Source organism: Barbus barbus (assembly GCF_936440315.1).
Source record: "Barbus barbus genome assembly, chromosome: 43".
Taxonomy (NCBI): Eukaryota; Metazoa; Chordata; class Actinopteri; order Cypriniformes; family Cyprinidae; genus Barbus; species Barbus barbus.
The window spans coordinates 23,295,774-23,320,023 of NC_136721.1; the positions used below are offsets into that span (position 1 = coordinate 23,295,774).

The 24,250-nt window shown below is 36.1% G+C and overlaps 1 protein-coding gene across 2 annotated transcripts in view; it reads right to left on the bottom strand.

Annotated features, from left to right (window-relative positions):
* Positions 1-23,801, bottom strand: part of LOC306862569 (rap guanine nucleotide exchange factor 1-like) — a 38,951-nt gene extending 15,150 nt beyond the window's left edge. Inside the window, exons 1-8 of one of the 2 annotated variants that reach the window (XM_079405456.1) lie at positions 23,559-23,798; positions 6,201-6,343; positions 5,651-5,829; positions 5,378-5,534; positions 5,209-5,297; positions 4,980-5,132; positions 3,164-3,226; positions 414-534 (exon numbers count right to left, since the gene is read on the bottom strand). In XM_079405456.1, the coding sequence (XP_079261582.1) occupies positions 414-534; positions 3,164-3,226; positions 4,980-5,132; positions 5,209-5,297; positions 5,378-5,534; positions 5,651-5,829; positions 6,201-6,343; positions 23,559-23,586 (933 nt within the window). In that variant the 5' untranslated portion in view covers positions 23,587-23,798. Of the gene's footprint in view, positions 1-413; positions 535-3,163; positions 3,227-4,979; positions 5,133-5,208; positions 5,298-5,377; positions 5,535-5,650; positions 5,830-6,200; positions 6,344-23,558 lie in introns of both variants that reach the window. The other variant, XM_079405455.1, reaches the window with a different exon arrangement.
* Positions 23,802-24,250: the final 449 nt, after the last annotated feature.

The following is a 24,250-nucleotide window of genomic DNA, read 5'->3' on the forward strand; positions in this document are numbered from 1 at the left end:
AATGAAATTTTGTGGTAGAATTATTTTTAATAACTCTTGCTTTTTGTAATGAATGATGTCATAGGCAATTTGGTCCTGAATGCTGATTGGTCAAAGCAGTGTTCCAGTCATGCTAAAATACATGATATAAAAATATCTATATTTTACTGCACAGCGCCACAACTACTGAAGTTGTATTAATAATAATAAAACTAATACCTGCTAAGCAACCGTTTGGCCAGCTAAGACCAGCAAAAAATGATTTTTTCTTTTGTTATTTTTTTAAAATATGTGTTTTATTTCCTACATCAACTGAGAGTTAACTCAGTTATTTACATTAGTATTTTATTATTTTATTTTTATCAGTAATCATGATTAGGCACGGTGCCATCTCAGAGAGGTCAAAGGTCAAGGGTCATGCTCCGGTGCTATACCTGTCTCAGAGCTCCAGAAGGCAGGTTGATACCACATGGGACTCGACTCATTGGCGCTACCACGGCAACACGTGTGGGGGAGGGGGCCGACTGTCGCTTCTTGGGAGGCAGAGCAGGTGGGCTATGGCACAGTATGCAGAAATATGCAAATGAGCTCACAAGTATGAAACAAACAATGCAACAAGGTCAAACGAAACGAGCACAGACAGTCCATACACGGTTAGTGAGGGTCTAGCCTGGAATTTAATTGGACACACACACAAACGCTAACACACACATAAAAGTAGCACAGCGGTGGAATGTGTGGGCGGTGAGTTCAGATCTTGGGTTTCCCTGACAATTCTTTACACTAAGCTCTAGCGGGTAACCATGGAAACATTAGAATAAACTAATCATAGAACTCCCAGTGGGAGGTATTAGAGCGGGATGCAGCGCTAGTCAACAATCCTGACGGAATGCGCACAGGATTCTATTTGGAATTTTTGGAATAATTTGAAAAAAATATGTAAAGGATCCAAATGGGAATCAATTAGAATCTTCAAAGGATTTAATTAAATATAACTAAATAAACAGAAATTTGAACAGGAGTTCAAGAATACTGTCAGACTACTGTACATTTAAAGGGAAAGTTAAAGGCTGCAGGTAGTGCCTCAATATAAATATCTGGGAATCCTAATTGATTCTAAACTTACATTTAAAGCTCAAGTTAAAAAGGTTTGTAAGCAGGTTAAGTTTAATCTCTATAATTTTAAATTTATTAGAGATTACATGTCATTAGAGGCAGCTAAGATGTATATGTATTCTATGGTTATTTCTCACATGACTTACTGTTTAACCACCTGGTCTCAGGCGAGTTCAGTGACTCTAAAACCATTAGTCCTTATACAAACGTACACTTAAAGTCTTCGATAAGAAATCGGTACATTATCATCATAGTCCAATACTGAAAAAATATAATTTGTTAAATTGGGAAAACATGATTAAATATGCAAATGTATTCTTGATGTATAAAATTATTTACGGCTTATCTTCTCCCCCTCTTGGTCAGTTAGTTCCTATTAGAACAACTGATTATCGCTCTACAAGAGGCGCATTAAGAGTAGACTGTATTATACCGCTTAGAGGAAGTAAATTTAGTCAGTCTGCTTTTTCTGTCAAAGCTGCACAAGAATGGAATACTATTCCGACAACTATAAGAGATCTAGGCACATATGCTTTATTTAGGGTTCAATTATCACCAGTAAAGTATGGAGTACCACAAGGATCTGTCCTAGGTCCTCTGCTATTTTCAATATACATGTTGACCCTTGGTAATATTATTAGAAAATACGGGATTAGTTTTCATTGTTATGCTGATGATACTCAACTATATATCTCAACAAGACCAGATGAAACTTCTAAACTATCTAAGCTAATAGATTGTGTAAAAAATGTAAAAGATTGGATGACCAATAATTTCCTCCTATTAAATTCAGATAAGACAGAGATATTACTTATTGAACCAAAAAACAGTACACAGAATCTCTTGGATTAAAAATTAGCAACTAGACGGATGTACTGTTACGTCCTCTAAAGTCAAAAATCTGGGTGTTATATTAGACAGCAACTTGTTCTTTGGAAACCATATTTCCCAGGTTACAAAAACAGCATTCTTCCATCGTCTCTATTTGTTTCTCTGTTTCTGTCATGGGATTAACATCCCGTGGTAACTAGGAATGACAGAAGCTTCAGTCTGTATCCAACCCTTAAATGATCTGAGTTGACCGAACACCTGAGAAAAGATAATGCCAACCCCTCAGAGGACCTCAGAGGATGCCAATGCTCAGACAACATACAGAATTACCAAATTTTGCCATAAGTTAAATATATTAAGGTTCTGCAATATATATTTATTGTGGAAACTTAATTTCCTGTAGAGCTGCTTTGCAACGATTTGTATCGCAAAAAGCGCTATGCAAATAAACTTGAACTTGAATTGAAGAATTGGTTAATCAGTACTCAGATTTGTCAACACTAGAATCTTATATCTGCTAGCCATCCTATTATTGTTTGTATTTTGTTTGCATTGTTTTTAATTGATCCTATATTATTTTCAATAGACTACTGTATGATTGTATTGTGTAATTATTAAATTTTCAATTATGTATTTCTAAATCATATTTTCTTTAGGGTGACTTGTAACATCTTGTCCAGGGACTACGGATGAAAAATAGCCTTTGGCTAATTCTGGTACATTTACAGGAATGTTTTTATTAATGTACAATGTCCCTGTCAAACTAAATAAAATAATAGTATCGATACTTCACTCAGACACTGCTAGTAAATTTCCCCAAAAATTACAAAGAAATGGCAAGTAACATGTTAAATTAAACATGAAATTTAGAAAAGTAAAAACACTGAAATAGTATTTTCGGTGAAAAATAAAATATTATTTCTGTTTTATTTACAACTTTTTATACTTATTTTCAGTGTGTGTTGTAAAATATGCCCATTAGGATCCTGCAAATTATTACAGAAATTCCATTCACATTCTTTTAGGATTTACAGACTAGTCCTCATTGGTCAGCCATGCAAATTCACTGCAATCAGGCTTTCCAATGATTGGCCGTCACTTTGCAATGTGCAATCCAATTGGACGCACACTGCCACACAAGCACATGCAGCTAAGTGCCGCCGACCAATCAGGGAGGCTGAGGGGTGTAACTGTGTTGTGTCAAAATGCACACAGAGAACACCGTTGGCTAACGTACGTTTCCATCGCCGTGGCCCTCTGCTGCCCGGCAACAGGATCGGAGCACAATTGCATCCTGTTCCTGGCCCGGGACAATCAAACGATCACAGAGTACAGAGAAAGAGGATGAATAAACGATTCCAGAACAATTACGCACAAAAATGGATGAAAATGCAGAAAAGACACAAAGAAGATTGAGAGAACAACAGATACAGTGGTTGAAAGAATAACATGGTATATAACAAGCTAAACAGGCAAACAGACAATAATTAGAGCTGATGCTATATTTAATTTGACACAAATGAAAATGAGGCTGTGAGGGATGGAAGTACATTTCATGCTGTGAGTTTAATAATGGCTGATACTGATGCAAAATGATGCAAAACTGAGGGCAGGCGGCTGATAGCCAATATAACACCATTATATATTCAAATATTAGCGACACACTGATAATAGGTTTGACATTTTTACAGATATTTACAGTAATCCACTTAATCAGTTATTTAATATTGGGTTTTCTGCTAAAATTAGAACAAAGCAAAACTCACACAATGAGAAAGACATTGTGAAAAACAGCCTTGAATAAACTGCCAATAAAATGGGTTAAATTACTTATTTGTTGACTATGCATTATATTAATTTTATAAAGCAGCCTGTTCTAATTAAGAAGTTAGGATTTAGTCGTTTCTAAATGCAGAAAAAAATTATTAAAATATCTTGAGTATAGATAGTTAGACATTAAAAAAGACTAGAAAATAACTTAACATCGCTACAATTATTAAAATATTAAAAAATTATTTAATTTGATTTAACAATGCAAAATAATATGTACAATAAATTTTGAAATGAAATTAACATTTGTCATAACATTAACTGAATTTATTAAAAAAACAACTTGATTTTGAAAATTTGAATCTGAAAAAAACCCCTAAATATCAGTCGATTTATTGGTGCATCATTAATATAAAATGTACATTTACACAAATTTCTATTGCAAAAACACAAAGAATTATGAGAATTAAATGTGCTATGTACTCTTATTTACATAATAACATGATTTCATACACACTCCACACACATCTCTCCTCATCAGATGTTAAAAATCAACTCACAGCCAGCCATATGTGACCTTTGCAGAATGTGCATGATGCAATTCTACTACTACGTGTCTCTAATCACAGACAAAAAGTAAACGGAAAAACAAACTTCTGCTTCGGAAGCCAAGCGTCACCGAGGATGCTGTTACATGAATGTGTGAGTGTGTCAGATGTGTTCTCATTCAGATATATTTAGATACTTGCTTGTGGAAAAAAGCAGGTTTAAGAATGAACATGACTCATCTGTGGGAAATTACCATCACTATAGATACTACATACTGCAACTGCCTAGTACATGCTAATATACTTCCTGAGTATACACTACAGCACACACTAACTAGCGCACACTAAAGTACACTTGACGTTCACCCCATCAATGCATCCTATTCACTACACAAATTTACCTTAATCTGTCAGCTGTAAAGGAAACAGTGAGGTGTTAAATGAATTGGGATAAAACCAATATGAAGGCCTGTTTGGAATGGCATGCTAAACTAACATTCAATATGTATTCTGGCCAACTGTCTGTATGCATGGAATTCTTCAATGAGCTACTACATTTACTAGAAAGCAATCCCACAATGCAACAAGCTCAATCTTTTGATTTCAAGAGTGCAAACTGAACCCAAGAGTAGTATCTACGTTTTTAAAAATGTTTTGAGAAACTATCAAGCTTCTTTTTGGGTTTTCTGAACCCACAACAACAACTTTCATATTTCTAAAGCCACGCCCCCTCACCTGTGCTCTACCAGTTTAACTCCAGGTAGAGGAGGTTTGGGCGGAGCAACCTCTTCCTCTGACATGTCAGTCAAACTGTCAGTGGGCGTGACAATGGGCGTGGTCTTACTCAGGATCGCCTTCTCTCGTTCAGTTAGAGGATTTTCACACACACTGAGATAGAGAGACAAACATTACTATCTGTCACTATGCAAAGTAGGTAAATTCATATCGTCCTTTATGACTGCACCTCTCCATTTTGGCCACAGGAGGCGCTGGTTTGCTGGGGGACGTCGGGGACGGTTGCTCCTGTTTCTCTATAGTGAGTTTCACCAGCTCCTGTTACAAACACACACCCCTGGGTTATAAATATGTCTGTTATTTTAACCTTGTCACAAATGCACTTCTCATCCCTTCACCTTCACACCATCCAGCACAGCTTTGATCACCGTGGTGACGGTTGCCACAGTGTCCTTGTCGTCGAGGTCGATGCCCTCCAGCATCACCTGGTCGGACCAGCGAATGAGAGTCGCCAAACTCTGATAGACGCGGTTATGACAGGAGGACACTGCCGAGCTGCGGTTAGAGAGATGGATTTTAATATAAGAAAAATGGAGCGAGGGCTGCATGCAAAGAAAACCACGGTATTACCATGTTAATATTGTTTTGTAGTGTAATGCTGGTACACTCACCTGTGCTGTATCCGAGCCTCTACTTGCATCAGAGGCAATATGGCCTCCAATACTTTACTAGCCGAACCAGGAAGCATCTGCAAAACTTTCGTATCGACGCTCATCTTGTCCACAATCGTCTTAAAGTAACGTAGAGCACTCACCACCTCCTTCTCCTGTTCCTCCAACCGACTCACCTTCTGTTGAAAGACAGTGGAAAGCTGATAGAGCAGCAATAGACAATGTAGAGTTGAAACAGAGCAGCCGTGGCGGTTAATATACAGCTAAGACGACGTGGATTTAAACTATATACTATATCGATTTTCTGCATTTTCGCATCCGTAGCAAGCATTATGATAGGAAAGGACGACGAATGCAAAAAAAAAACACATGGAAATTTCAGACTGTAAGTGTAAGGACCTTAAAAGTACACAGTTAATGTTTGCTGATAGAGCAGCACTAGAGTTGCTGTAGAGTTAAGTGGAACACTTAAGTTTGAAGTGTGGAAAATGAATATGTATTAATGTAGAATAACAGTAGAACTCAAAGGGAGTGGATAGACTTGCTCTACCTTGTTGACAGGTTTCTCTGGAGTCGTCACTGCAGGCTCTGGCTGGAGCTGTTTGCTTTTCTTAGATGGAGTTCGTTTAATCTTCGGGGAATGAAATTTCATCAATTTCATTGTGAAAGAGGAGAGGTGAGACTTCTGGGATTCTGGAAAACAAAACAAAAAAACAAAAACAAATGCTTGATGCTTTTCATCAAAAAATCTTTTGTCTGTCACTGACCAAAAAACTTCTGGCTTTGTCTCCGACAAACTCAAAGCAGTGTTTTGGTTAGATACGTTTAGAAGGACGATCTGTCACTAAAACAGGAGGGTGGGATATTTACAACTTGCAATCAACGGAAGATCAGAGTCATTTTATATAATCAACACAATTAATCTATACAAATAAACTTACACAAGCCTTGCTGGCGATAAACATCACCAAACAAACGTTCTTCCGCAGGCAATTACATAAACTAGAATCCCCGTCTGTGGGGTTTTATCATAATTGGAATTTTATGGGCCATAATTATAGAGAGAAAGAGAGAGAGACACTGCACATAAGCAGCTGGTGTATTTCTGAATTTATCTCCCTGTTCAAAGAAAGATCTGCTGTTAAAAAACACTCTTACATATAATGCTCAATTCCCATTCACCCATTGACACAAACTAAGCAGCACAGCTCATTCAGAAATCATTATGAATATGATATCACAGCCCACATGCCCAATTACACAGTGTTTAGGAACACCAGCCCAACAACAGTGTGAAGTATGGCACTTTGTAGAGTTCATCTAATCATAATAGAGGTAGAAATCTTAAAGGTACAGCAGCAAAACACTGTTTAAAGTGTGTCATTTCTAGCATTAACAAACAAAAGTCAAAGAGAGGGTGGAATATGGTTTTAAAAAATCCATTTATAACTGTTTTTGGTGCAAGAAACCTAGACTAACATTCAAAAAATTAAGGAAGATTGTATTTTTTTTTAAATGTGTGTTTAAGTGTGTACTTAGTACGGAGAAAATCGCCTTTAAAGTTGTCCAAATGAAGTTCTTAGCAATGCATATTACTAATCAAATTAAGTTTTGATATATTTACAGTAATACCTTCATGGAACATGATCTTTACTTAATGTCCTAATGATTTTTGGCATGAAAGAAAAAACAATAATTTTCACCCATACAATGTATTTTTGGCTATTGCTACAAATATACCCCAGCGACTTAAGACTGGTTTTGTGCTCCAGGGTCACATTTGACCTCTTGACCCCTCTTGAGAAAAAAAAGACTAGACACAGCAGTGCGTGTGATTCTGGGGGGCAAAAACGCAGGAAATTACATGTCATGCGTGTGTTTTGGTGTGTATATTGACATCCATTGTTGCAGAAAAGGGCTCTGCCTTTCCATTCAGAGCGTGCTCAGAACAATGCCTTCTGGGTAAAACAGGAAAGTCGTATTGTAACTAACATGGGTGGACCCATTATGCTCTAATACACACACACATTCAACTCTTAATTACCCTCACACACACATACACACTCGCATGGTGGGCATATTAAGGCCTGTAGTCTGAAAGGAAAAGCAGTGGAGTGTGGGTAATGTAGTATTTTTACAGTAACCACCACTAAAATCCATACAGCAGATCCATATTACACACCAGCACTCACCAGTCAATCTCTACAATACAATACTGAGCGTGTAAGTGGGTGTGCCACACAAAGATAAAGTAGTTCTGACTCAGACCTATTATTGTGCAATTAAAAGGATTATTTTACATGCAGTGATGACTAACAGTCACTATTATTATTATAGTATCATTGATACACTATAAAGTTTTTGTTAACATTATGAATTCGTTTTTTTTTTAAAGAAATGTGTATACAGTATGTTTTTTTAATTATTATTATTATTATGGATGCACCGATACCGATACTGGTATCGGGCCCGATACTGAGCTCCTGTACTCATACTCGTACTCGTTAAAATGCCCCGATACCAAACGCCGATACCACACAGCATGTGATAAGTGTCATATTCAGACAAAGAAATACAAACAGAACAACAGACCGCAGAATGGAGTTATTATTAGAGATTAAGGATGTCTACGAAGTATATGCATGCAATGAAATTAATGTTAAACATTCAGTATTGACGCCTGTATAGCTGATGAGCGCGAGCTGATGGTCTAAGCAAAGCACTCTTGAGTGGATTGAGCGCGCGGCGGCGCAGATGCGCGAGCTCGTCGAGTGAATATCCCTTTCTCACAGACATCACTGGATAGTTTGTAGTTCGGTCGGATGTGTCAAAAACAAGTAAGTAAAACAATACACAAGTTACTTAACGGTAGGGAGGGAGGGAGAGAGAGAGAGAGAGCGTGCGCGCACTTCTTGATCTTTATTGATGTTCGTTCACTTGGCACACGCATCATTTGGCTTAAAACTAAATCATAAATATAAGACAATTTATAGGGGTATTCACTATAAACCATCATTTATTTTCAACCTTAAGCATACACGACATTATGGCAAAAGTGAAACTAATAGCTTATGTGCTATTTTCTGTATTTGTCCCTCTCATTCTGCACCAGTATAAATATGTGCGCACGTTGCGTGTGTTTTGCTTGCTTCATGAGTGATTATGCATTATATGAGTGGCTTCGGAATATAAATTGCAGCACGTTTCAGATGAAAAAAAGCGACTTTTATTTCTGAAAATATCACAGATTTATAACGAGTGGTTTCCTGCATTATTACAGCAAAACGCGTAATTACAGTACTGAGCCGCTGCAAGGGAGCCGCTCTAATGCTATTAAATTAAAGATGATGTACCATAGAGCAAAAAAAATGAACAGTGAAAGTAACAAAAACTTGTAAAATACATTTGAATGGGCATAATTAAGTGTGAAAATAAACAAAGATATTATACAGTCAAATCAAAATAAAGTAAACTGTGACATATTATAACCAAAAATTCTTCCTACAATGGACTACCAGTAAAATTGATACAAATTTGGGACAAAAAAATTATTCAGACCGAGTATGCATGAACCTGGTTTACAGCATGCCCAGGAGACTACAGGCTGTCATTAAAGCTAAGGGTGGCCCGACAGAGTATTGATAGTTGTGTAAATATTGTCATACTAACAGCTGTCTGAATAATTTTTGGTTGATTGTAACCCATTATGTACCTTTCTATCAAAGTTATCTGACATTATCAAGCTGAATTTGTTCAGACACAGTTTTACTCTGAGTTCTTGTCATATTTTATTACCATTTTCTAAACTATAGCGAATAAACCGTGATAATGTGAGAAATTTTAAAGGTGTTTGAATGCATTTTGGTTTGACTGTATTTATTTGATAAATGAAGTTAACCAATTAACATTATACATACTCTTTTGGTTTCTGTACCTAATATTTTAAAAATGTACAAATGCAATGAAAATATCAGTATCGGTACTCGGTATCGGCAAGTACGAAAAATAAAAGTATCGGTATCGGGCGAGTACTGGAAAAAGCGGTATCGGTGCATCCCTAATTATTATTGTTATTTTGCAATTCAGCTTAAACTAAATAAAATAAGAAATGATTTTGTAGCACGTAGCTGAAATATAAACTTAAAGGAACACTCCACTTTGTTTGAAAATAAGCTCATTTTACAACTCCCCTAGGAGTTAAACAGTTGACTTTTACCGTTTTTGAATCCATTCAGGCGATCTCCGGGTCTGGCTGTAGCACTTTTAGCTTAGCTTGGCATAGGTCATTGAATCGGATTAGACCATTAGCATCTCACTCAAAAATGACCAAAGAGTTTCAATAGTTTTCCTATTTAAAACTTGACTCTTCTGTAGTTACATTGTGTACTAAGACCGACGGAAAATGAAGAGTTGAGATTTTCTAGGCTGATATGGCTAGGAACTATACTCTCATTACGGCGTAATAATCAAGGAACTTTGCTGCCATACCATGGGTGCAGCAGGCGCAGTGATATTACGCAGCACCTGAAAGTAGTCCCTAGTAGTTACCTAGCTGGGGACTACTTTCAGGCACTCCATTTTAACAGCTTCTAAAAGCCGGTTCTGTGATTGGCACTAAATCGCCATCACCTGCTTTCAAAATGAGCGGCAGTTAATACACAGAGCCGTAGTCCACTGACAAGCTAGGCAATATCGCGTTCATAATCGCAGATGAATCGCATTCGATTATGAACGCGAAATATAGACAGGCTAAAGTACTGCTCTGAAAGTTCAACTATAGCACACTTCCCTCGCTCATTCCGCCTGAGGGAGTGTTTTCACTGTCTTTAATGTTATGCTGATTATATAGATTGACGGAAAAACAGAGAGGGAGGCATCAGATATTAGCTATGTCCTTCAAATCCATTACAGATTAATGAACACACGTGTCTAAACACATGGGCAGCCAGTCACTAGAAAAATTAATTCAGGAATAGGAAGCCACGCCCAAATCCTGCATCACTTCCTGTCCAGCGACCCCACAGCAGCGGACTGCATTCCCCGATCTCCGGTTCAAGGCCTGCCTCAGCATGTAAGCATAAGAGTATGCGCGCACGCACGCACACACACGCACGCACACACACTTACTCTTAACTCATGTCACCTGCAGGTCACAGCCACCACTTCCTGCTTTGGCCTCAGACTTACCCATCAACTTCCTGTCTGGCTCCAACCAACAGGAGCACTTCCTGATGCTGCCCATCCTCTTTACAACAAAGAGCGCTGAACTCTGGAACACCATGGATAAAACACACACTCACACACCTCCCTCACATTATGAATTTGGTAATTGCTCATTTTTGTTTGTTAAATCAATTAAATTAAGTTAATTTTGTTAGTTAAATCACAAACTTTAAATAAAATATTGTTTCACATATTATAGTCAAAATTATTAGGTATACTCTAAATTAAAACAATGTTTCTATTTTTCTGGGTCCATACAAAACATGCCCCTCAAAGGTCATTATCTATTAAAGTATAATACAATAATAATACAAAAATGCTAATACTAGTAGTTAAATGCATTTATTAAAGGAACATATATATATACACATATATGTGTATATGTGTATATATATATATATATATATATATATATATATATATATATATATATATATATATATATATATATATATATATATATATATATATGTATATGTATATGTATATATATATATATGCAAAAAAATTATACACAGTAACTAATAATAATAAAAATTATTGAACTAATACATAAATATGGTCACAAATATATTCTGAATATTGTATTTAAAAAAAATATTGACATTTTTATATTTTTAAAATATATACTATTCTGATTTAAAAAAAGGCATGAATTCATGTCTATGACTGTGAAGCCTCTTTATTGCGAGTTTCAGACACAAGTAGTGGGTGTAAACCAGATCATTCGTTTAAAAGGGATAAAGATACTGAGAGGTAAGAATCAGAATCACTTGCACATGAGTGTAAATTTGCAATATGATCTTGATAACATGCTCTTGCCAGATGTAGGCATGAATCTACCCACACAATCTGACAGGAAACGCTATCAAGCGAGTCATAAATGAGCTGCGAAGACGACAGGAGGAAGAGGAGGTGAAGTGGGTTACTGGAGCAGACGTGACACGCACAGACTTACTCAAGAGAAAAAACACGCGTGTGCCGCCAGCCGAAGGACAGCAAACAGCACACAGATGACTTATCTGAACACGCTTACTAACCCGGTTCAGAAGAGTGTGTGTGTGTGTGTGCAGGATTTAGATTCAGGAAACACAGTCTCTGTTTTCACGTGACAAAAGCAAACACATTCCCATAGCAGGGCTCCAAAACTAACAATAAAAGACATCAACTTTCATTTTGATGTCACAGGGTTCTTAAAGGGATCGTTCACCCAAATATAAAATTCTGTAATTTATTCACCCTCGTTCGTGAGGAAATTATATATTGGCGCAAATAGAATAAAGATTTAATATGATTCCTGAATTCATTTAGTAAAGAATAGTGTGGAAAACGTGCTTTGTTGCTAACAAAACTTTAAGTGTTTTTTACTTTAAACATTCTAAATTAACTTGATGTGTATATGCTCTGTGTATTAAATGCTGCACCATTTGAAAGCTGGTGATGGAGATTTACTACTAATCACAGAAGCGCTACTGACGAGATGCGCATGATCATCGCATTTGATATATCGCCCAGCCCTATGGTAGAGTATAAAATATTAGCCAGCATAACTGTTTTCAGCATTAATAATAATCAGAAATGTTTCTTGAGCAGCAAATCAGCATATTAGAATGATTTCTGAAGGATCATGTGACACTGAAGACTGGAGTAATGATGCTGAAAATTCAGCTGCGCATCACAGGAATAAATTACATTTTACAATATATTCAAATTGAAAACATTTTAAATTGTAACAATATTCTAAAAATATTGCAGCCTTGGTGAACATAAGAGATTTCTTTCAAAAACATCCAAAAAAATTATTATTCCAAACTTGTGACTATGTATGCTGCAATACTAAATAAATTACAATATAAATAACAATATGCATGTTAAATATTTTTTTTGATCTGTGTTTATCTGTATGGCTCAGCCATGATTAAACACACAGGCGTCCTCCTCTGATCTAGAGTTCCACATTCCATCAAACACACACTGCGGTCCTGATCTATTTCTGCTCTTCTGCTTTACGCAATATCACACACACACACACACACACACAGACTCTGTTGCCACGGTGACATAAGCAAAGTGACATGTGATTGACGTGTGTCAGCTGAAATTAACTCCTGTCTCCTCTCTGAGCAAGTGTCACTAACATTTACGACACAAAACAAACTCTTATAAAGAGCCAGTCCACACATTAGAATTCCATTTCCTCTTCCTCCAATTAAAACTCTACTCAAAGTTTCTTAGTCTAAATGTAGTTGTATATAAACAATTAAACACTAAGTTGCGGTACAATTAATTCATTGTTATGTAGGCTCATATATATTAACATAGTTAGCTATATATTATTATAACTAAAACCATAAAAAAAACATCTGCATTACTTGAAATAAAATGGTATCTGTAATAAAATAAATAAATAAAATAAATAAATATTTTTTTTTATTATTATAAGCATATTTAAAAACAAGAAAACTAATAAAAATTACGAAAAACAATATTTAACTAAAATTAAAATTAAACAGAAAATATAAAAATTTTTTATACAATTTTAATAAAAAATAAAAGTTTGTTGCAATGTTTGCTAATCTTCCGATTTCAAAAGATAGATTAATAAATGTTGAAAATAATATGAACTTAGATTAATAAACACTATAGAATTATTCATTGTACAAACATTCATTCATGTAAACTAATGTTAACAAAAGAAGCTACTGTCAATTAAAAAACCCATTGAGACTATTCCCATGAAACAATGTGCAATGATATCAAATAACAACTGTTGTCTGCTCATATTTTTCCCATAATGCAACTACATTATTGTGCCTAGTGACATTTCCGTCCAAATTCTGTTTGTCGTGATATTTTGTAAATATCCAATAAACCCCTGAACCTGACGGGAACAAAATAATGAAGGTGCTTTCACAAACTCCACTTCAGTCTTCAGGGTTTCTGAGAGCGTTTGTGTCTTCGAGACAGTCAAAGTGTCAGGAGGCAGACAGACTGTACGTCAGGACCGATGGGGTTTTAATAGTTTCTGTTTGGTGTAAACAGCATTACGCAGCCTGAGAGCCAATGACAGCGCAGCAATGGGAGAAATGCATGAGGATTATCATTTCTGAACGCAAAACACTCGTTATCCTTCACTCGCTATCTCTCTCGAGCGCACACACACACACACACACTTCATCCAGAGAGCCGTATCCTGTTCTCAAACACTGTTCCGGCTCTAAACTCTCTCTGTCTGGCCTTGGATGATATCTAATAGAATTTCCGGAAGTATTTACCCCATTCATTTTCTCCGAGAGTATTAAAACAAAATCATAAAAGTCATCATCAAACACATCATCTGCCTTGAACCAAAGATTAATGATCATGAGAATTCAAAACAATACTGTGCAGGTCAAAGATGAGACATCCCAAAATAAGTGATTTTATATGCATAAAAAGCATATTAAACGCAAGTCAAGTCTACTTTAAATGTTTGTGAAAATGAAATATCAAAATATGGATTATATCATCATTCAGCATAACAGATTATATATTTATATAAAAATGAAGCAACATACTTATTCTGAATTTATAAAAATACATAAATAAAAAAGTGATCATACAAAATTATTATATTTTAAATGATTAAAAAGGTCTTGCTGAAAAATGGGTAAAACCTAGTGGTTTAAGGGATAACGACAATGTTTGCTCAAGATTTAAAATTAACACAACTGACAATTATTTAGTCTTTTAATGTCATCTAATGATTCCTGACAAGATTTTTTTACTATTATTATACAAATAAAAAATTTTCTGTAACTCCTGGTAAAATGTAGGATAATCATTCGTTTTTTCTATAGAAAAAAATCAAATTAAACAGACACATTCTAATACAAAAAAAGCTGTATTAGCCTAAACTTTTGATTGTTTTGATGCTTTCATCTCTGACATTCATTTCTTGTCTTATTGTGAACAATTCATTAAACATTATTTCAAATAAACACACTTCGCAATGTTTTAACAAAATTTTGTTTTCTGATGACATCAACAAGTCCAGCTATTTTTAACTCCTCCCCCTCAACCACCTGACTCAATTCTGCAATTCCACTAGGGCTGTACGATAAATCGCATGCAGCGGTCATTTAAAGCCGGTTCTGTGATTAATAGTAAATCTCCATCACGTGCTTTCAGATGGAGCGGAATTTAATACAAGCTACGCAATATCGTGTTCATAATCGAATGCGATTCATCTGCGATTATAAACGTGATATTACATAACTTGTCAGTGAACTATAGCTCTGTGTATTAAATGCCGCTCCATCTGAATGCACGTGATGGAGATTTACTACTAAATCACAGAACCGGCTTTACTGACGAGATTGCATGCAATTTATCATGCAGCCCTAAATGCCACGCCCACTTTTCATAATCCAGTCATAGCATAAAATTAAGTTCTTAAATTTTTTTCCTGTTTCACTCAGAATCACACTAGATTACAGATGCAAAACTGGTTACAAATGGAATTACAGATTAATCATCTTTTACGAGGGAATGAATGAACTACTAAATGTTAAATGCAAGTCATTTTCTTCTAGTGTTGTCACGATACTGGAATTTCTAACTTCGATACGATACCTTGAAAAATATCGATACTCGATACCATTTTCGATACCACGGTGAAAAAAACTGCCACAATATTAAGGGGGTAATTTTTTTAATTTAAAGATAAATGTAACAAGTCGAACAAAAAAACAAAAAAATGTCTTGAGGTACTGCATTTGTTGATTTATTTATTAATCTTTTATTAATCTTAGTTAAATGTTAATTGAAACTAACGTTTACTAATAAATTTACTAATTAAAATCCAAAGCTCTATTTGTTGATATTCTCATTTGCTTCATAACCAAACTATTTCCAGATATAGGGCCCTATGAAATCCGTTTTATTTTTCCCCAAATTCCGTTTTATTTTTTTCTACATTCAATTTTTTCCATTTGAATTTTTCTGGATTCCGTTTTTTTTCCGTTTGAATTTTTCTGGACTCTTTTTTTTTTTAATGGTCAAATTAAATGCTATTAATCTAAAAACATGTCTAATTCATTAAAATCATGAAAATTATACAATTTAACATTTAATTTATTAAAAGTGTAACAAAAATGACACGTTTAGGGCCGTATGAAATGTTTTATTTTTTTCTCACCTTATGTTTTATTGTTACCAAATTCTGTGTTTTAGCATGTCTATTATTTGAATGCATACAAACAATTTTTATTTATTCTTACAGTAGCCTTATGAAATGTGTTTTCCCCCTCAGAAATTCTGTGTTGTGTATTTAAATTTTACTGGATATCAGATGAAGGCATAAAACTATTTTAATTAATTTATATTTGAATTAATGAAAATTAAACATTTACATTTTTGGCAAATGAAGGGGATTTACTATTAAAATTAAAATATTTTGTGATTATTTCTTTAAAAAAATTAACAGTAGTAGTAAGTAGTAGTATTATGTACATTCTACTAAATAATAGTAATATAGCCTATTTCTGGCACACGGTCTTTAATAGGCTATGTTAAACTGAACTTTTATTTTGACGGGTTGCCGTGAATACTTCTAAAGTTCTGTGTGTGTATGATATGATGCTACTTTTACTCAAATTAAATGGTAAAATGCTCGTAAAGTGCCTTTCAGATCAGTTCTGGAGATATTGTTGATGTATTTATGTCCTCATTGAGACGGCAGACGCTGAAATCACCGCGAGCGCCACATTAGTAAACACAACCGCACGTGCAGCACATTCACACAGAGACGCGCAGAACATGCAGGATTCATATTTAAATCCACTTTTGCAGCTTAATATTTACAGATACTAGTCCATATCGCGATTTGATTTAAGTGTAATGACCTACTTTTGATTAATTCATCCAAACTTTGACAAATTCCGTGACATTCCGCGTTAAACTGTAAATTCCGTTTTTATGACTGGATTCCATGGCGTTCTCTGCATCGAGGAGATCATAGATCCCTACAGATAGCGCTCCTGCTGTGTTCTTTAACAACCAGAGCAGTCATCTTTCTATTCACTTCACTTCTGCTATTTAACCAGAGCGAATGAGACGAGTGCGGTCACGTGTGGTGCTTGTCCACGTGCCTTTGGAGAGAAGTGAAAGTGACAGCTCGGCTAGTATCGGTGTATCGATACTTCGGGAAATTAATATTGGTACCGTTCAGATATTTCAGTATCGATATTTATCGAAATATCGATATTTTTGACAACACTCTTTTCTTCTACATTTCACATTTTCACTTCTAGTTTTCATTCCTAGTGGAGAGCTTTATTTCAGCATGAAACGTCTACAAACTGGCACACTGAAACTACAGGGTAAAACGATCATTTCTATCCTCTAAAACAGACAGGATGCTTTGACAGCACAATATGAACCCAGATGTTTGTCTGAAGTTACACAGAAGCCAATTGACGACGGTTTAATACGATCCGAGGTTCTGCCATCAGCAGTTCTCAATGTCCTATTTTGGACTTACAGGCCTTGAATAGATGCTGGCACAGCAAAGGCCAAACATTCAAGTGCATGTTTCAATGATAAAGTAGAAAGTTAAATACAATGTTTCAGATACAGGTATCAGAATTATTTGTCTGCAAAACCAACATTTCTTCCTCTTTAGAGAAACTCTCCTCAATCCACTAAATGCCCTGAATCCTAAATAACCCACACGGATCACTCAAAATGACCAACTCATTCATCTCCTGCACAACCTGAAAGACTTTCTCTGCACGGCTGTTTCTGGACGCTGATCTTTGGGTTGGATACACCCAGAGTTTGACTGGATGAAATGAGCACTTAGACAAAAGCCACACAACTGGAACAGGAAGGAATGTCCATGGAATTTCACATCAGAAGCTTCTGTATTCCCAGAAATACTCTCTTTGTTGGAGACAAACTTGCTTGCACATTTTTTTTAAAGCGAACGATTAATGTATTAATGTAACATTAGCAAAAATGATCACAGTACATAAATAACAATCATTCTGTGATCTGTACCACAATATTAAAATATCATAGCATTACAGTCTGATACATAAACTCCAAAACATCCAAATCCAGATTTTTAAGAAGAATATAAACATCCAGCCTTCAAGATAAGCAAACTGACTTCCAAGAACGTCCAAAACAGAGCCTGAACAATCAAAACCAACAGCAAATGGACAGAAATATGACAACATTTGTATCCTTCAAGGTCCAAATTCCAACTTCACAATAAGAGTCATTAAAACCAAAGTACACCTACGACTAGTGAAATCTCAAAAGAGCTATGTTACACTTCACAAATAAACTCCAAGCGACCAAATGCAAAGTCCATCCTGCCTTAGTATTATATATTACACCTGTTACATCAGGAAACAAAGTCCAAATGCCTCCACGTAAACTCTACAATGACCCTGATCAATTCAAATCTTTCCTGTATGGAATTTCAAACCATCCGTTCTCACCTGTATCTGCTTCTCCTGTATCAAAATAATCTGTCTCCTCTAGAAGAGGTTGGGTTCTCCGACTGCTGTTCCCCATGTAGAACCTGGACAAGTTCTGGTTACTGAACTTAAGAACTGATTTAGACTTTCTTCAGACGTATTCACCTCAAACAGGGATTTTTTGAGGAGATATTGGACATTTCCTTCAAGCCCCAAGACATCAGCCCGCTGTCCATCCGCATCCAGGTCACTGGTGGAAGTCAGAAATAAGCATCCAGGGTCAGAGATATCACTCAAGAGTTTGTGGTTAATCACCCTCAGTCGAATCCCATGACCCAGCCTGACTCAGACATTAAACCGAGTGGAATCTAAAAATAAACTCAAATAGAACTGCAGAGAAGTTCGTCGTCTCAGATTTCCGTGTGTGCTGGATGATGTCTGAATGCCAAAACATCCCGATTCCAAAAGGAACTATGGAGCAATGATGGTCTAGATCCACAGATGAACAACTGCCTGACATGTGAGAAACGATCGATAAAGCCTATGGCATGGAAAACAGCGCAAATGAAATTACACCGATCTGGAAAAAGACCATGGAAAACCGGTCAATACATTTTAAACCTCCATTACAGGAGGAAAAATAGCAGCAGACATCAGATAATACAGCTCAAATAGAGCGGAGCGCTTGAAATACTCAATCTCGCGTCTATCCGTTCAGTACTTTATTCCCACAAAGCCCTGCAAGTCCACATATACACACACACACACGGCGCAAGCACCATAATTACAGAAGCTCAGGATAGTAAGAGCATGTTTTTCATTCTAGTAATCTACTGCACTCATTTCTCTAAAACCCCAAATTACAGTTGAAAAACAAGTGGCCAGAGACGACTTAAAATAATTCTGCACTTATTCTGACCAATCAAAAACCAAAATGTCTCTAACAACCAATCAGAATGTAGTTCACTCAAACGAAACCAATCAGGAATTAAAAGCTCCAGCCAAATAAAGCCCAACAAGTTAGCAGATTCAATTAAAACCAATTTTATCTTAGATCAGCATGAGTGAAGTTTGCATAATCATATTGTTTTACTACAAACCCATTAGAATGAAGGCTTTGGGGAATGTGATATCACTGAAACGACGCTGTGTGGCTAAATGTTCTTTTAAGTGAAAGCATCTGTGAGTGAAGATACAAGAAAACGAACTAACCGACATGCCCAAATGAACAACTCCATTCAAATCTGACTTGGACCAATTCACGAGCCGATTTATGCTGATTTTTGACTCAAATCGTTTCACAAATCAGAAAGAATCACAATGACAACCACTTAAATACTCACATTAAAACTTGACAGAGCAATCTGATTGGTCGATTTAAGTTGTAAATTAATCAAAGGTTAAGAAAATAGCCTACTATTTCTTTTTTTCCTACTTCAAAATCTCTCAATCCAGTGTGTGCCATATCTTTGTCATTGTTTGTGAAATTTACTAGCAATTTCTGATTGATAAATGGTTTTCCAGTGTAGACTGATTTGCAAAATGTATCTCAAATTACCCGCCCCCCCAAAAAAAAACAAAACAAACATTGCAATAATAATCACTTAATTCATACACAATAAAATACAAACAAATGTGTAGTCAAGTGTGTTGCAAATAAATTTTATTTTACATTGCAAAATGTAGCTCAAATTTATTTAGCCAACAAAACCATTATAAAAACATAATATATATACTCGTTTATTTGATATATATATATATATATATATATATACACAGTATTATATATATTGAGTATTATATATATATATATTTTTTTTTTTTTCCATGTATATACATTTATTTGAGTATATATTTAGGCCTATTGTGTGTATTGTGAAAAGCGCTTTGCAAATAAATTGACAATTTTATATTGTTAAATATAGCTTAATTTTATATTACCAACAAATGGATAAATATATATATATATATACACACACACAAACAACTTCTCATCCTGCCAAGACATGCGCTAGTCTTAATCTGTCGTGTCTGAATTTCTCAGTACTATGTTATCTCTCAGTTTACTGCTGGACTGTGTTTAAGACACAAGCATGTACATGTGAGCATTCACACACACACTTTGTTGTCTGGGATTTACATAGCAATGCAACTATTCATAAATAAACACACACACACCCAACCAAACGCATTACACATCCATGCGCACTTATAAATAATTGTGTTGTCAGGGATTTGCATAGCGATGCAACTACTCAGAAATACATCCAAAACACCCACCGAATACAGATTATTACAGTAGAGTTATTTTGAGAATGTCACAATATCTCAACCACATGAAAACACACAGACAATTCCTCAGAACTGCTCATATATACAGGGCACGTTAAAACCACGGCATGATTTCTGCAGAAAAATTATTTTAAGTATTGAAGAAATTGTTTCTTGCATAAAAGGAGAATTTTGTCATGATGTTCCGAATCTTTCATGGAACATAAAGGGAGAAATTATGAAACAATGTTCTTTTTTTAAACAATTTAAGTATAGAAATGTATGGGGGGGGGGGGGGGGGACTATTGGCATCTCGGTTTAAATTCTGACTTTTTCTAAGAATTAAATTATATAAGAAAAAAAAGTCAGTTGTGAGTTTGTCTTATAATTTTTTGACTTTGTAATATTTTGAGATATAAACTCAGTCAGAATTGCAGGATATAAACTCCCAATTCTGAATTTTTTCTCACAATTCTGACTTCTTTTTCCTCACAAGTGCGAGAGTTTATAGCATGCGATTCTGAGGGCAAAAAGTCTGAATTGTGAGATGTAAACTTACAATTGCAAGTTATAAAATAAGCTACAAATTGTAAAAATTCTAACAATTTAACTATTTAATTCTAACAATTTAACTATAATATTGAGACAAACTCACCATTCTTAAGAAAAAAGTCAGAAATGCGAGTTTATATCTTGCAATTCTGACTTTATAACACACAATTATCCAAACTGTGAGAAAAAAGTCAGAACTGAGATAATAAAATTTGAAGTATTTATTCTGTAGTGGAAACGAGCTTCCATAAGAAAGTTTGTATCAACATTAGGTTGAGAAAATAACATTTTTCATTTTCACTGAACTGTTCCTTTAAGATCATCCATCCCGGGAAGACTCAAGATTTCTCACAAGCTCATTTTCCTCCCCACTGTCGTGAGGAAGTTGAGGGAGGTCAAATCAGCTTCCTGGTTTTGTTGAGCGCCACAGAGAAAAAGAGAGGCAGACAGAGGGAGGTTAGTTCAAAGCAGGTGACCGGTTTTAATATTTCTGCATGAATGACAGTGCCATTATGACATCAGGTCAGCGTATCCACGGCGACAGAGAAACATGTTGATGCCGAGAATTACATCATACGCTCACACAGAGTCGGTCTGCACACTCTGCTCTTGTTGATTCGGGCTGGCTTTAGATTTATCCGAAACGTCCATCGATTCGCCTGACCAAGGCGACCCGGTAACCAAACACACAAACCTTCAAAACAAACAAAGTGGGTGTATTCGAGCGCACACATACCCGTACCGTAGACATCCTACAGGTCGCTACAAGACAGCAAGACACAACGTGGACCTGAACAAAACATGCAAGGAAAGCAGCTTCACAAAACCTCTCTGACTTCAATAAAACAGCCAAATTATGTCCGTATTTTGTTCAAATTAGGGTCATTCTCAAATAAGCGCCCTAACATGATGTATAAGGCTCAAACACATTCAGCCCTGCTAAAATGTGCCTTTCAGGTGTGTCAAAAAGAAATGTTCAGGTGAGTAACGCCTCGGGATACGCATTCTTTCCTTTCCCACAAGGAGATCACTTCCATTTCACTAAGAAAACAGCTTGATTGCTAAGGAACTCATTTAAAATAACTCCACTGCTCAGTAATGACATAGTAACTGATATACCGCATTGTTCATTCTTAGTAACAGTCTTTAACCAAAAATGAGCTTTTTATTACAGCAATATCCACGGAGCAACAACAAAACTTCCCCTGCAGCCTCACCCTAAACCCTGACCCGATCCAGGCGTCCAGGACAGCTGTTTAGGGTGAGGTGATCAGGGGGATTGAGTTTCCTTCCCACCGCCGAAAGAAACCTCCTGTCGCTTTCCGTTACTAGACTCACCACAACCAGATAGACACATCTAGAGACACACACAAACACACAGTCTCCGGTCTGTGTTGTCATATTCCTAAACTTAACATGCAACATGACAGCATCCAACTCTGTCTAAAAAAAGCCAATGAGACTGACAAATTCACCATATTTAACTCCCAAATAATGACAGATGCCTCCTTCAGCACAACAAACATGACAAAGGTAGTACTGTCGCACCAAAAAACATATTTGCATTTGGATACATGACATCCAGTCTTGCATCTAAAACTTACTACCTAACATCTGAATAATAAATGCTGCTTTTGTGAAATCATTTTACTACATAAAAAAAAATCTGGAGTATTTAAGTGATGTGCAAATATTAAATGTTAATAAAATATCGAAAAACAACATCAGTTTAGCTATGCATGTGAATTTTAACTAATATTCAAACTCATGTTACTTGTCAACTGCTCTTTTAAGAATAGTTTCACATATCTTAATGTAAGAAAACAACAAATATAAAATGCATATTTGAACCCTTTAAATAGTTTTAAGACAAACTGTGCAATCTAATCACACAGTAAACAAAACGAATGAAATGCACGTATATTAAATAAACCTGTGCATAACACGCTGCATTAAACTCATAACTTATTCCTGTCTGTGTGTAAAATCAGTCTGAGCATGAGATTGACAACAGCAGCAGGCTGGAGAGCCTCTAACTGCTGCTGCTGTAGTGTTTGCATGCGAGCAAACATTGAGAAATACATCTTTAATTGCACAGACAGGCGGGCAGAACTGCCTCTACTCGTTTGCATGCGTCTCTCGGTTGAAAAGCACCGGGATGATCCCGTTTAAATGTCCCGTGCGCCAGCGCGAGCTCTGGGTCCCCAGCGGGCGCTAGCGCGTGCTAAAGGGCACTGATTTATTCCACTATTTCTGGGTGGAAATACACATTAGAGACCCGTGCATTTGATGCATACTTAAAATGAGCATTAAATGCATTGATTAAAGAGCGAGTAGCTGTTAAAGTGCGATCTAACCAGGCCTATAGACTCAACGGGCCGGTTCGCGCTTACCGTGCTTGCTTTCTATTTTCCCCGACATGATCGCTGCGCCGGACGGAGCAAATCCTCAGTTTGGACAGTCACTGGAGGACAAAATAAGGGATTTAGACAAGAGTAATCCCGAGTTATGTTCTTCAGCCACACATTACTGGGTCCGTGTGGCCGTAGATCCCTGGTTTAAAAAAAAAAAAAAAAAAAAAAAAGGAGGCAAGAATCCGTTCACATGCACACGCTGGCGACAGACAGACAGTGAACGCTACTGCTTGTGTGTGTGTGTGTGTCCCGTCCTAAGGATCCATTGGGATGCGAACACAGCGACGCTCTCTGACTGGAATCACGAGCTACAGGGATGATGAAAATGGGATCGTTTGCTGTCATCTCGACGGGAATCAATGAGCTAAAACACGTATTCTGTCGTTATTCTATATTTTTAGTGTCATTCAAAAGACGTTTTAGTTTCTTTGTTCTGTGGGGCACAACACGAGATGTTTGTCAGAATTTCCATACAGTGAAAGCGGATAGGGAAGCTATCAAACTCTGAAAAAGACTAATTAAAGCTAGAATAATAAACAGTCCATACGACTTCTCCTCTATATTCCAAGCGGTTTGGACATTTATTCCTTAAAATTAAATGTGACAGGGACCACAAAACCAGTCATAAGGGTCTTTTTTTTTATTAGTATTGAGATTTATGCATCATCTAA